At 30.9% G+C, this 15,211-nt stretch overlaps 1 protein-coding gene and 1 long non-coding RNA gene across 2 annotated transcripts; one reads left to right on the top strand and one right to left on the bottom strand.

Annotated features, from left to right (window-relative positions):
• Positions 1 to 3,010, top strand: LOC142526584 (scarecrow-like protein 21). Its single transcript, XM_075631079.1, has 2 exons — positions 1 to 251; positions 1,094 to 3,010. The coding sequence occupies exon 2, from the start codon at positions 1,170 to 1,172 to the stop codon at positions 2,871 to 2,873; it is 1,704 nt and encodes a 567-aa protein (XP_075487194.1). The 5' UTR covers positions 1 to 251; positions 1,094 to 1,169; the 3' UTR covers positions 2,874 to 3,010.
• Positions 3,011 to 6,671: 3,661 nt separating this feature from the next.
• LOC142526876 (uncharacterized) lies at positions 6,672 to 7,588 on the bottom strand. The gene is made up of 2 exons (XR_012815357.1): positions 7,042 to 7,588; positions 6,672 to 6,932 (listed from the first exon to the last, which is right to left on the bottom strand). It is a non-coding gene; the product is annotated as an uncharacterized LOC142526876 (long non-coding RNA).
• Positions 7,589 to 15,211: the final 7,623 nt, after the last annotated feature.

Here is a 15,211-nt window from a genome sequence, read left to right as displayed (position 1 = left end):
ATTCTTCGTCGCGTCAACGCGTGGCTTGGGACGTGGAGACTAACCCGTCAGTGCTGCCGTCAAAACTCCCAACGATTGCTGTCACCGTCAAATTTATGAGAGTTTCCTCCCACCACCGTCTCACTTATCGGATTGCTATTTAGGCACTGATTCTCTTGTTTCCTACCACACATTATTTCATTCATACGCTCCAACAATTATTATTGAACAAAAAAACAATCATTTTACTTACCATCTGCAAAGAAAGCCAGGTATTCAATCTTTACTGGATATATTGTTTCTGGGTTTTGTTTAATGTGTTTGTTTTTGTTGGATTTCAGTATGTCTCGTTAGGGTTCATTTATCGATTATTTGTATGCTGTGTATCTTTATTTGCTCATATTTGCTCATTGACCCTAGTTGAAATTCCTCAAGGTTGATTTTTATTATTATTAGTATTATTTTTCGGACTGGTCATCCTCCTAAATATTTTTTTATGATTTTTTCATTTATATAAGGACCAAAAAGGGGAAAAGAACGTGATTTGTCTATTATTTATTGTTATTAGATAAGAGTGGAATTATTATATAAAAAAAAGGTTCTTATGTAGTCTGAATTCGGGAAGACAAGATCTTGATTGGCTTCTGATGTTTCTTTTAATGTTAAATGCTTGCTTATTCTTTTCCTTTGTCAAGAGGAAATTGTTCAGATGGGATGTCCTCGAAAATTACTGATAAAATTAAGATTTCCTGATTTTGGGTTTACGTTTAAATTCAGATTCTTTACTAGGCTGATGTCTTGTCCCACTCAGCTCGATCAGTAGAAAAAGAGAAAAGTAAAATGGAATAATATTGATATCAAAGTTAAAATCTGGTTCTAGTTACTAGTTTGGTGTAATTCCTCTTATTTATTTGTTTTTATCTGAATCGAATGGAATCAAATGCCTAGTTTGTTAATATATTCACGAGCTAGTCTTGATCGCCTAAATATCATAAGCTGTCAAATTTAACTGTATAATGGTAGGTTTGCAATTGTTGAATTGGTGCTTATGTTTGAATTCTTCGTGAGAAAGAAAAGAGTTTTCTAATGTTGCCTTGTTGTTTCTCTTCTACAGGTTTATTTTTCTGCTAGATACCTTCGAAGGAACTGCATTTTGCATTTTGCATTTTGCATTTTTTTTTACTTGTTTGATGGACTCTAATTATCTTGGATTCAGTGCTACTGGTGCAGATTTTTCCTCTTATCCTACTGCTTCTGCCTTACCGGCAAATCTGTTCAGATCTAACTCGCCTTTCTCTACCCATTCTGACACTGATACACTCAGCACTTACAAGGGTACTCTAGAGCAGCAAAGTTCAACTGAGAATTTTTACGAATCCGCCCCTTCTTCCAATTCTTCCCCGTATTACGAAGAGCACCGCCAACAGTCAAGGCCCTCTTCCTTCTGCCATCAGGATAACCTATTAGTTTGTTCCAGCGGACTGTTTTCTCTTCATGGTGCTAATCACAATCAGTACATAAGGCGTGCTTTATTGGAGTTGGAGAGTGTTCTTATGGGTGCCGGTGACGACGAGGAAGTGGCAACATCAGAACCGTTTTTGGGGGAAAATAAGAGATCTCAGGCACCTTTCCAAGGGTCACGAGGCTGGAACCATGAATCCCCGGGGACTTCTTTAAATAATTCTGATTCATTTAGCAGCTCGAGTGGGGAACACAACATGGAGAGTCACTACAAGGCAATGGAAAACTTTGTGTGGCAAGGTTTCCCTCCTAATAACCTCAAACAACTACTGGTTCAATGTGCAACAGCACTTTCCAATAATAAGTTGAATGAATTTGAAAAGTTGGTACCCTATGTTCGTGCATCCGTATCTATTACTGGAGATCCGATTCAGCGTGTTGGTGCATACATGCTTGAAGGATTAATAGCAAGGAAAGAGCTGTCTGGCACTAACATTTACCGGTCCTTGAAGTGCAACGAGCCAGATAGCAAAGACTTGATGTCATACATGCACATTCTGTATGAAATATGCCCTTATTTGAAGTTTGGTTATATGGCTGCAAATGGGGCCATTGCTGAGGCATGTAAAAATGAGAACCAAATCCACATCATAGATTTCCAGATTGCACAAGGGACTCAATGGATGACTCTCTTACAAGCACTTGCAGCAAGACCTTGTGGTGCCCCACATGTTCGAATTACTGGGATTGATGATCCTGTTTCAAAACTCGCTCGTGGAGACAGTCTTGCATTAGTAGGAAGACGTTTGGCAGCAATTTCTGAGAAATTCAGCATCCCTGTTGAATTTCATGCCGTTCCAGTTTTTGCTCCTGATATTACAAGGGATATGCTTGATGTTCGACCGGGTGAGGCGCTGGTGGTGAACTTTCCACTGCAGCTTCACCACACCCCCGACGAGAGTGTTGACGTGTCGAATCCAAGAGATGGGCTTCTAAGAATGGTTAAATCACTTTCTCCGAAAGTAGTCACTTTAGTGGAACAAGAATCGAACACAAACACTGCCCATTTTCTTCAAAGATTCGTTGAAGCTTTAGACTATTATTCAGCCATGTTTGAGTCGATAGATGTTACAATGCCTCGGGGCAGTAAAGAGCGCATCAACGTTGAGGAACACTGTTTGGCTAGAGATATAGTGAACATCATAGCTTGTGAAGGGAAGGAGAGAGTGGAGAGACACGAGCTCCTTGGCAAATGGAGTCTGAGGTTCACGATGGCTGGTTTTCAAGCATTCGCTTTAAGTTCTTACGTGAATTCTGTGATCCGGGGATTACTGCGCTGCTACTCGGAGAATTACTCCTTGGTGGAGAAGGATGGAGCTATGTTGTTGGGATGGAAGGACAGGAATCTGGTTTCAGCTTCAGCTTGGCATTGATGATGTAGCCATATTTTAAGATTTTGTGCTGAAGTGATTTATCATTTCTCCTTTTGTAAAATCCAAGTTTCAGGTATAGGATTGAGGTGTTGTGATGCAAAATAAATTGCAGCTATAAAAAAAATCTGTTGTTAGAATTTCGTTTTGAATTAAAATTCATTTTTTTAAAAAAAGTTTACTCATTTAAATACATTTTAAATTACCATATTTAACTCGTGTAATTTATTTAGAGTAGGTCTTTTGTGAGACGTTCTTACGAATATTGATATTCACAATAAAAAATAATATTCTTAGCATAAAAAGTGATATTTTTTCATTGATAATCCAAATAAAATATATGCCTCACAAAATATGAATCATGAGATTGTTTGACATAGATTTTTGTACTTTATTTATGTTGTATTCGATCATTGGCTTTGGAATGGAACCCTTTCAAATACTAGTATTATATAAATACATGGGATTTATTTGGATATTAGTGAGTTATTTGATTCCAAATTATTTAATAAATATTTTAAGCCGGTGTCTTAGTTTTTTTAAGGGATTTCAAAATTTCTCAAATTAAATAAAAATATTACTAAATTATGTGTAAATAAGATCCATCCGTTTCAATTCACCGGGTTCTCAATAACTTTTACCTATTTTTTTTTTTAAAAAAAATTCTTGACAGGGCCAAAAATTCCTCGCCTCAAGATAAGGATCACGGCTGGACTCACACACTTGTACGGTGGACTGATATTTCAACTAATAACTCATTAAACATTTCGAGTAAGTTATTTTGAAACTGACTTGACAACTCATAATCAAGTTTAATTAGAACTAGTTACTCTCCGCACGTGATGCGTGTGTACAGTTTTTTTTATCATTAACGATGAACTAAAGTGAAATTTGACAAATTATGGAGGGACTAAATTGATATTTGAATTGTTGAAATAAAAATAATAAAAATAAAAGTGTGTGTTGAAATTGAAAAAAATAAACAAAAACAAAAGTGTAATATTAGTATCATATAAGGGTAAAATTAGTATCATATAAGGGTAAAATTAGAAAAAAAAAGTCAGTGTCCTCTCTAAGTAGTTATTATTATGTCCTCACACTTAATAAAATAGTATAGATTAGCGATTTTTTACACACGTGTACATATATTTATTTTTTGTGTTAGCTTTTTTTTAAAAAAACAAAATAAAATGATGCTTTTAATATATTTTTTATATTAAAAATAATATAATCATTTAAAAATTTAAAATTAGATAAAACTTAATAAAACATTTTAATCGTTTAAATTTTTGGAAAGTGGTTATATATTGATAATGAAATGCATAAAATTTTAAATTAATATTTTACAATATTTTTTATTAAATGAAAAATAGAGTATTTTGATATCGAGTTTTAGTTTCAATGGTTTCACGTGAATTCCTGTAATGATTCGCGTTCGAGTCCTCCCATCCTTATATTAAGATTTTTTTAAAAAATATTATTTTTATAAAATTTAAAAGATATTGTTGGTATTTTAAAAAATTCGTTACAACAAAAAAATTAATTACTATAGATGTCTCAAACTTATAAATTATATATAAATATAGATTGTATAGAATAAATATCTTAATAATATATTATAAATATCATTATAAATAATAATAATTATGATAAATCAATAAAATTATAGTATAAAAAAAGAGTTTCTATATATAAATAATTTGTCAACGCATTAATCTACTTAATTTCTAAAATATTTATAATGAAGTAAATAATAATACTTCCAAATAACAATAATTCAAATAAATGAATTATATTCTCCTACAAATAAAAGTTAATAAATCGAACACTACAAAATATAAAATATGCTTCTAAAATAATATAACTTAGATAAATAAAAAAATAAATAAAAGAATATATATAATATAAAAACATTAAAAAACTTAATAATCAGTCAGTTAATTCAAATTTGTCTAGTAATAAATAAACTAAGGGAGGGTATGTGTCACTAATTTAATAGAAATAGATATCTCCACGTTAGGTCAACACTTGCCAAATTATACTCAAATAAGCTTGACATGTATTAATAATGGGTGACTTAGTTAGATATCAAGAAATGAGTTTTATACTTGTTGAGAGACTGACTCACCCACCCCACTTCTTTGTTATAAATATGTCTCAGTCCAAGCATATTATTAGCTTAAATTGATCAAATTTTTTGAGTTTTAAAGAAAAAGAATGAGGCAAAAAATAGTGAAAAATAGGGATAAATAAGGGAAAAATAGCAAACTATCTCAAACAATTACCAAAAATTTACACAACACTCTTCTTTCACCCAAAAATCAAAATGTATAAGTGGTGCAACAAAATCATCCATTGATTTTTCTCAGAAAATCTAGACTTGTTAAGAACAATTCTGTAAAACTTCCAGAAAGTATGGTCTTAGATAGCTATTTCTAGTTTGAATTATCTTCTTGAACGAATTTCCCTTCAATTTTAAAAAAAAAAATGGTCCAAATGTTTTCTAGTTTAAGTAGTATATAATGGGCGAACATTCCCACAATCGTCGAAAAATATCGTTTTTGGTCGTCCGAAATGAGTTTGACAATCAATCAAGTTTTTCAAATTATAATATTGTCTATCATTTCTGAATTTCGACAAGTGTTAACATAAAAGTTGTAGAACGTCCAAAAATATATCAATTTGGAAAAATCTGCTATTACACGCGTTGGCCAAAAGGCGAATTTTACATTTTTCGATCCATTTTTGACATATTATGGCCATCTAGTAGAGTTTCGTAATTTTCGGACATGTTTCTGGTTTAACATGAATTCATCGAGTTTAACCAAAAATATTCGGAACAAAATTTGTACAAAAATGAATTTCAAAATATTCCAATATCTAATCTTTATTCTAATCGATCAAAAATTAATTGAATTATATTTATAAGAAATTATCTTACCCCATCAACCGGGTAAAATAGTAAGATACCAAAGTGAAGTTTTTTTTTTTTTTTATTGTGAGGTTTCAACCTGTCGGGTTTATCAACGGTTTTTAATTTCTTCAATTATGGCCATTTTCATTTGGCCTGGAATTTATCATAAAATTTCATTACTACCAATTTATTCATATATATAACATCATATCGTGAATTTTTCATTTTATTGATCATATTGTACTTCATATTGAATTACTGGATTTATTGATTCCTGATTGGTTATCGATCGACTATTACTGATTGAATGACTAATTAAATGAATGACTGAATGATTGGAACCATGGATAACGGTATATGTGCCAAATTGCTAGTCCACTGTTTAACATGATTTCGTCCCGGAAATGTGAGTCTAATGAATAATAGGTTTATAACATGGTATACAGTTCATCTGAACAACAAGATTTCGGTCCGAAAATGTATCATCTTGGCTCGTAAATGATCGATTGTACGAATCCTACATGAGTACATGAGGAAAAATGATGTACCAAATGTCGGTGATAGTCACATCTTTTACATACGATATTCACTTCAGAATCTTGAACATTCATTACTCGCTTGATAAGATATGTCTATCGTTAACGATACATGTAATCTCGTATTGAATTACTTCACCGATATAATATCATTTGATTTGTTAATTATATATAAATCCAAATTATTCTCTCGTTAAGTCCAAAATACTTAACTTCTATTTTTTATATTTATTATATTTTGTAAAGTCAAACATTGTACATATTTCCGGTTACTGCAAGCTAAAATAATTAGGATGATATTACGATATGTTACTTTAAGTAGTAATAACAATGATATTACAGTTTGGGGATCACATCATACCATAATTTAACACCATATAATTTCTACAACTCAATGCTACATTTATTACAAAGCGAATTTAATACTTGCTCGAAACAAAGCGTCGAAAACGCAGCAAGGGTTGAAAACATGGATGGGTTACGAGAAAGAACAGATCAGAAATGGAACATCGAGTTGTATTTATTTACATGAATCTGATTGTTCAGGAAACAAATTAAAACATGAAAGGCGTCGGAGGGAATGCTGGAATCATGGCCGATAGTGGAGCCTCTCTGTAAAAATCAACAAAAAAAGGAACACGATGAGTCAAGAATATTAACAGTCAATTTGAGGAATTGAATCGGCAACAAAACTTAAAAATGATCGAAAAATAATGTTTACCGGGCCTGATCGCGATCTAAAAAACGGTTTTTATCCCTTTCCGAAAGGGATGAAACCTTCCTCTTGAGACTTCGTCGCCACCCCGCGTTCACCGGGGTTTCTGTACTAGTCTTACCCCTCTCAGCTGTCGTCACCACGTTATCTTCCGATATTGAGGTGAGACAAGGCTGCCATTCATGTCCGCCTTTCACCCTCCCTCGCTTCCGCCCCACGCGGCGGCGATGCTCCTGCACCATCAGCATTCTGGTCTCCTCCCCCGGTGGCTGACGAACCTCCGACGAGCACGATCCATAACAAGTCACGAAATCCAAGAAAAACTTCATCTTTATAATTTGCACCGATAAAAAAGAGAGGAGAATATATCAAATCGAAGAGAAGCTGTTGAGATGAAATCTTCCGATTCTCTCAACAACTCTCCCCTCTTCTCTGTTTAAAGATTATTTTGCTATTTTTCTTCTCGTCGTGCGTCAAGTTGCCATTTTAGTGTGTGTTAGAACTTAGAACTATAAATAGTTGACAGACAGGATGCGGGATCTAGACACATGTATTTATTTGTTCCTCATTCAAAACATATCGAATTAATCGCGTCATTATTTTAAATCCCACCTGATATTTTTATAAAGATACTCGATATACGCAGAATACATAAACTACACAATTTCAACAAGTATAATACATACATACATACATACAAATAATTATGAAATATTTCTTGTGTAAAATATCTAGAAATTATATTAAAAATTAAAAATATATAGATTTTTTTATTGAAATTTATGGTAAAAATATTCAGATGAGAAATTCATCATATGATCATTTAATTTTAGTAAGATCGTGCGCTAATAAATTCGGGATAATGAAACGTTTTTCAATATCCAATATTAAGTAAAATAAGGACACACTTAAAAAATAACATGTTTTTTAAAAAGATAAAAACTTGTGTGAGACGGTCTCACAAGTTGTATTTTGTGAGACGGATCTCTTGTTTGAGTCATCCATGAAAAAATATTACTTTTTATGTTAAGATTATTATTTTTTATTGTCAATGTTGGTAGGGTTGACCCGTCTCACAGATAAAGATTCGTGAGACCGTCTCACAAGAGACCTACTTATGTTATCTTTATGGCCATCAACCCAGGTGAAGATTTATCAATACTCCTAGAATTTACACAAAAAATAATAGATCAAATATTTGATAAACATATACCTTTTACTTTGGAGTAGTGCTCGTTTAGATAACATTTCACTTACCGGAGCTGAGAGACTCTAGCGACAAGATAATATATTATATTAAATATTACTAGTATTTATTTATTTGAGTATTAATAAATGTATTCCTTGAGTCGTAATTAAGTTTTATGAATAGATAAAGACATATTATAAAAAAAAATTAAACCTAATTTGATTTGTAAATAATCTAAACCAAAAAAAGAAGATTAATCAAAGGAGAGACTTTCGAAAGAGATTTTTAATTATTTTGTATTGCGTTCCAGGTTATGTGCCGTATAAATTAATTATCTAACACGGTACGTGGATTGGGTGTATGTACATTCCATTAAATAAATTTGGACGATGACAAAGTAACAACAATGGCATCTAAATACCATTGAACGGATTAATCTTTATATATAGTTAAATTATCCGATTTAATATCAACTAATAATTAAATAAAGTATTTTAAATATGATTAAAAAATTTAATTATCGTCCAATATGTTCCACGTAATATTTTGAATTCTATACCTCAGCAATGAAATTTATTATTATTTATATATAGAGAATGACATTATATTTGTTCCACCATAAAATATTTATGTTGGGTTAAACTTTCATAAGTTAGAGTGGTACTGAGATGAGTGACCGGGAAGTTCTCGTGTGTCAAGCTGCCGACGTTGCATCATTGATCTGATTGGCTAGGTTGACCGTAAAAGAATGACGTCAAATCTTAATGGGTAATAGTGTATCTCTGCTAGATACAGAACTCGCGATAGTAAAAGAGTAAGAGTGATCTCTAATGCATATAAAATATCACCAACAGATAAACACACACCTCGTTGGACTCATGGGTCTAACAACTTAACTCATTAGAACCCAAGTATATTTACTCTGCACAATCACAAGTATAAGAAAATAAAGTTGTTCCTTGACTAACATCTATAACTTTTTTTCTAGTGATAAGCGTTTAATCTTAACCATTGATATAAGGCCGAGATCAATGGTTTAAGTCTCTCAAGAAGCATATTTATATACTTCTTGAGGGCAGAATGTTGGGTTAATATGTATGTGTGAGAGTAGTATTGAGATGAGTGACTTCTTGGGAAGTTCTCGTGCTTGAAATTGCTGACATTGTGCTACTTGATCTGGTTAGTTTAGGTAGGCCTTGAATAAGTACTATGCTGGGGACATGGTCGGTGTGAAAAATGGAAAAACTAATCTCTATGATATTTAGCACCAACAGATTGACACACACTTCCCCGGACTCATGAGCCTAGTAGCCAACCCATTAGTACCAAGTAGGTGCACTCTACGCTGCCACAAATATAAGTATATAAAGTTATTCATTGACTTAACAGCTATAACTTCTAGACTAATTGTAAATGCTTGATCCTAAAAGTGTACCTGAATAAAGAGTGTGTATTTCATTTAACTTATTTAATTATAATTGTCGACATAAATTAAATAAAAAAACAAGTTAATATTAATATTTATGGTTTATTTAAATATTCGTGAAATATATATGTATACCCAAAAAATATGTCTCTTGTGCAATGTTCACAAATCTTTATAGCCGTGAGATGGTCCATCTGGTCCATACGTAGAGTGAAAATTAATAGTTTTGAAATAATATAATAAGTAATATTTTTCATTCAAATAATCATATATTACACAATATATTTTTGACATAGAAATTAATATTTTTCACTCAAATCAGCATATATTATACAATATTTTTTCGTTACATAGCTAACAAAAAATTATATTTTTGCCCTGAAAAATAATATCTTAGACATAAAAAGTAACAATTTTCATGGGATAGATGAGATCATAAAATTGATTCATCAAACATTCTCATTGGAGTTCTTGTGACACTCAGATTATCCTTGCATAGATAAGGATGAAGATGTTATTTATTAATTACTTAGTCCAAGAAACAAATTGATTAAACCAAATAAGTCGAATTCAATTTCTTTTTGACTTCATATATGTATATATATATAGGACGGTCAAGATCTTGTCTCGCTCGCAGAAAGTAAGAAATCTAAAGAATTCTGAAGAGAGGGATGTACGACATGCATGCTCGTGAAGAAACGTAAATGTGTTTGTATTTTGTTTTCTGAATCTAAAAAATGTGTACGTACGTGGTAGCCTCGAATGGAAGGAATGAAGCTGGAAATTAATATCCCATTGTTAGGTAACTTTCGGAGTGAACTCCACACGACGCAATTCCTCCTCATCTATTGGCTCTCGTATGCCACAACTTGTGGCCCGAAACATTCCGAGTCAACGTCGATTCATTATCATGTCATCCCGCATTGAATCGTGGAATATTAACTAGCAACTACGAGAGACTTCTTTGGCTTTGAAAATAACTCTTTTTATATGGCTTATAACATATGCATGCATTCCTCCTTCACATGCAATCGATCGCGGCACTTGGGAAAACAACTTAAGAAAGATGTGCATTCAATTTGTGACTACTTAATTAATTGGGTTTACGTTGTGTATGTATTGAATACTAATAGATACGTATAACCAGCTTCTAGATAGCTAGGCCACCACATAAATCACTGGATAAGCAGTAATAAGATTCCACTAATAAATTATGTTGCAATCAATTGGTTTGGGGATTTAATTAATTCGCATGGCTTCAACAAACTAATCATTTATATTTAATCTCAATTCATACCTCTCTCTTCTTCTTCTTCTTCCTTCTGAAGATATATTTAGCTAAGAGGTTGGGGTATATATATATATATATGTAAGACGTTCTCACGAATCTTTATCTGTGAGATGGGTCAACTCTGTCGATATTCACAATAAAAAGTAATACTCTTAGCATAAAAAGTAATATTTTTTCATGGATAACCCAAACAAGAGACCCGTATCACAAAATACGACCCGTGAGACCGTCTCACATAAGTTTTTGCCTTAATTATTTTTAAAAATTCTGAAAATCCGACAACTATATTATATCAAATTCAAATATGTCTATAAATAAACATTTTTTTATTTCATTTTACACACAATTTTAAATTTAAACACTAAATTATTAAATGGAATAAAAAATTAATATTTTAATATGATCTCTACAACGTAACATCATATTATCATGGTAGAAACATACAATGAAGTTACCATTGTTGACATCTGCATGAGATATAGTTACCTACTTCATCTCAACAACTTCATGTCATCGTTGCACATGATATTAGATATAGCCCATTTATGCTTTGCTTTTGGTTTGGGACCTCGAATGTCTGGTATTAAATCTAGGTTACCTAGTCAGACCATTTGATTGAGAACTTGAGAAGGTCGACAAAATCAGCCCGCTAAAGTTAAACCAAGTGAATGACATTGAATTTAAGGGGAACTTGACATACTTATGTGAAATATATGAATTTCGACTCTTGTTTTATTGTTAACAATGAAATAATATATCAAATCTTAAATTCATATATTATTTATTTATACATTACTTACAATAATATCCTTATTGGGTAAACTAAAAATTCGTCATATTTAACATGAAATACTATATAAATATTGCGAGATGTGAATTTGAAATTCATAGTCTCCCTTCTCTAAAACAACAAAAATATATTTAAAATCCATGCACAACTATATCTTTTTCAAGATATTGAGAGTGATCCTATATGCATATTTTGGATACATATTAATCACATTCAACATCAATATTATTTGTTTTTTCAAGATAAGAATTTTGATCCATATGCTAGTACCCAACGAAATAATGGAATACAACCATTTTCTCCACTTCACCATCTTAGCACAAATTCTAGGACAATGATCGCAGCATGACTCAAGTATACAGACAAAGACGTGTAATAAAACGCGTGTTCTTAAATCTTAAATCAATCACCCTCACATTGACCAAGGCATGTGGGAGACTGAACTTGTTCGTCTTAATTTTAAATAATTTAGTGGAAATAATAATATCAAAAAATTTATAATCAATGAAAAGTTGCAAATATGTTATACGTTGAAATAAAAGGTTAATAAAAAACTTACGTTCGTTAAGTTTTTTTTATTGGGGGAGATGATTCTTATTTCTTTCAATTAAAGCTTGAGCTTGAAATTTCGTCCTGAATTTAAAACTTAGTGCCAGACGGTCAATAAATAATTTGAAATAAAATAAATTATTTAAACATTAAGTTGTGTTTAGATGAAAAAAATTTTAAAATTCATATGTTTAAATATATTTTCATTGTTCAAATAACTTAAACGAAAGAAATTCAAATCAATTTCTCTTCTTACTTTCACTAGAACTATAATAATCATAATGAATTTCAAATCCTTAGAATATTATAGCGTGAATAAATAAAAGATGGATTTGAGCGTCCTCTATTTAACAATATAAATAAAGTCAAAATCGTAGATTTCAAATTAATATCTATATGAATTATCTTCAAATTAAGCAGTGGGCTCATGTAACTCTATGCAAAATGCAGGACCTTGTTTTTAACTGAAAAGGTTCATAACATACACGAAAATAATGTTATTTGTTGAATACATATTCTAATTTGAGGGTGTATAATGCATGGTGATGTTGATGGTAAACTCAAGTATATTGCATTTGGATTGATATATTTGATTTGTTTAAGAACTCAAGGAAAATTTGTTAATTCAAAGAAGTCGATGAATTTGAATTTCATTAATCTAAGCACACAATTATTTAACTAACTACGAAAATTAAAAATTAGGCAGATAGCGTCAACTTTGCAATTATAAGAGGATTTTTATAAAAGTAATAAGAAATTATAGAAAAGGAGAGAGAAGTAAGTTCGTAAAACGAACTCCAACTATCTTATTCATAACCAAGAACCTGAATATAGGAAATAATGAAAAAATATAAATATTGAGATATTTATTTTAAATAAAAAAAAATCTATTTAAATAAATATCTAAATTCATAATCATATCACAGCACTCCCAACTATTCATTGAAGCTTTCATTTGTCAAGATGATTGCTTGAAAACTTGATTGAGAATCACGTAATGGTTTGTTAAAACTTCGACAATAAAACTCAGCGAGAAAAACTTGAGCAAAATATAACAATAGATACTTATCATTGTATGTTCTCTTGACGTTGAATGCACCTCGTTAAAACCTTAATAGGAAAAATCTATAAGAACAAAAACTCAATGAAGAAAAAAGAGTACGACATATTTTGCTTCTTACTAACTGCCTCATTAAAATCTTATTATGAAAAAGCACTTGGTAAAATTCATAAACAAGTCATAAATAGTATAGTCTGAACCATTCTCCTTGTTGCAATCAACGCTCGAAATATTTAAGTCGTTGCCCGATCTTGCATGATACTTTTTTTTTTTGATAACGGCAATGTTCTTATGAAAATATCGATCACATTATGTTCAATTGATGCTTATATATAACATTTCATGACCAAATATCTTTTTAACTTTATCATACAATCATTAATGAAGGTAACATATCCATATAAAAATATTTTATTTGTTGTGTACTGTGATTAATTAGTATATATTCCTTATGAGAAATATCGAATTCATAGCCAAAAGAAAATTTCATATTTTTCAAGCGACAGTTTTTGACTAAATCTGTCGCTATTTTTTGTACGTAACATTTAAAAAAATTTACTTTTATAATTTAATAAATCTACCAAAAAAACTGACTAAACTAATAATATTCATGATCTTAACTAACACTTAAAAATTTACCAAGAATTGAAGCGAAAAACTTATCTCATTCCGAAATTAAAATCGCATAGAGAAAAATTTATCGTGTGAAAAAATGGACAGAAAAGGTGGATATTTATAGACAATTTGCGATGATTTTTGGTTAAAAAGTCGCTAAAGCCGTCGCTACTAGCAACGGTTTTCGTATAACCGTCGCTAATTTAAAAATTGCGACTGTTTTATTAAAACCGTCGCTAAATAAAAATCGTCGCTAATTTAAAAATGCGACGGTTTTGATAAAACCGTCGCTAAATATAGCAACAGTTTACGATTCTCGTTGTTGTTTGTCCAAAAAACACACTAATCCACAACGGTTTTCTAAAATCGTTGTGGTTTGTCCAGAAAAACACGCTAATAGATAACGGTTTATAAAACCGCTGTCTTTGACCCCCCAAAAAAAGGTTAAATGACAACGGTTTTTTCTAAAAATCGTTGTCGTAGACACATAAAAAAACAACGATTTTTAAAAAACGCTTGTCTATGAGCGGGTTTTTTTAGGCTACGACAATGATTTTTGTTGAAATATTGTTAAAAGAAAAAACACAACGATTTTAATAAAAAACCTTTGTCTTTGTTTTGTTGTTGAAGACATATTTTCTTGTATTGTTTTTTTTAAAAGTTTTGGGTTAAAGTTAGCTCATATTGTCATATGTCAATTTCCAATCACTTTGTGAACAATATCTACAAATTGAGATCTTTATATATTAAATATTTTTCATATTAACAAAAGATACATTAAGATTAAAATAATTATAACATTGACATCAAAGTAATTATCAATAATTATATTACTTTGCTTTCATAGTTTTAGAAAACAAATATGATAAAATCCCATCCCTTACATATATTTATTATTTTTCGGGAATAACATTATTTTGATTTATCAATTCCTTTTACTTTAACATCTAAAATGACTTCTAATGAAGTTTTTCTCTTTTAGGGTACAAAATATTTTGAGTTTATTGGTCGACCACGTTTCTTGCTTATTTTAGATTTACTTGTAATTAAAATAAGATATGGTCCTGCAGGACAACAATTTATTTCAGAGGTTTCATATACCCTAAACCTCTTCTAGGGTTTTACTATTATTTATACACGATATCTTTTGGATGATTAGTCTTCTTAATTTTGATATCTTAGTTATTATATAATTTTTTTTGAATAAGTTATTGGTTTTAAAATTTAAAACCAATTAGATTATAACGCTTCATACT

Source organism: Primulina tabacum, chromosome 15, assembly GCF_025594145.1.
Source record: "Primulina tabacum isolate GXHZ01 chromosome 15, ASM2559414v2, whole genome shotgun sequence".
Classification (NCBI taxonomy): Eukaryota; Viridiplantae; Streptophyta; class Magnoliopsida; order Lamiales; family Gesneriaceae; genus Primulina; species Primulina tabacum.
The sequence above is the reverse complement of the archived record's forward strand: the minus strand, read 5'-3'. Positions and strand labels throughout refer to the sequence as shown.

Coding starts and splice junctions, on each gene's coding strand:
- LOC142526584 (XM_075631079.1), top strand. CDS start 1,170: ATGGACTCTAATTATCTTGGATTCAGTGCTACTGGTGCAGATTTTTCC.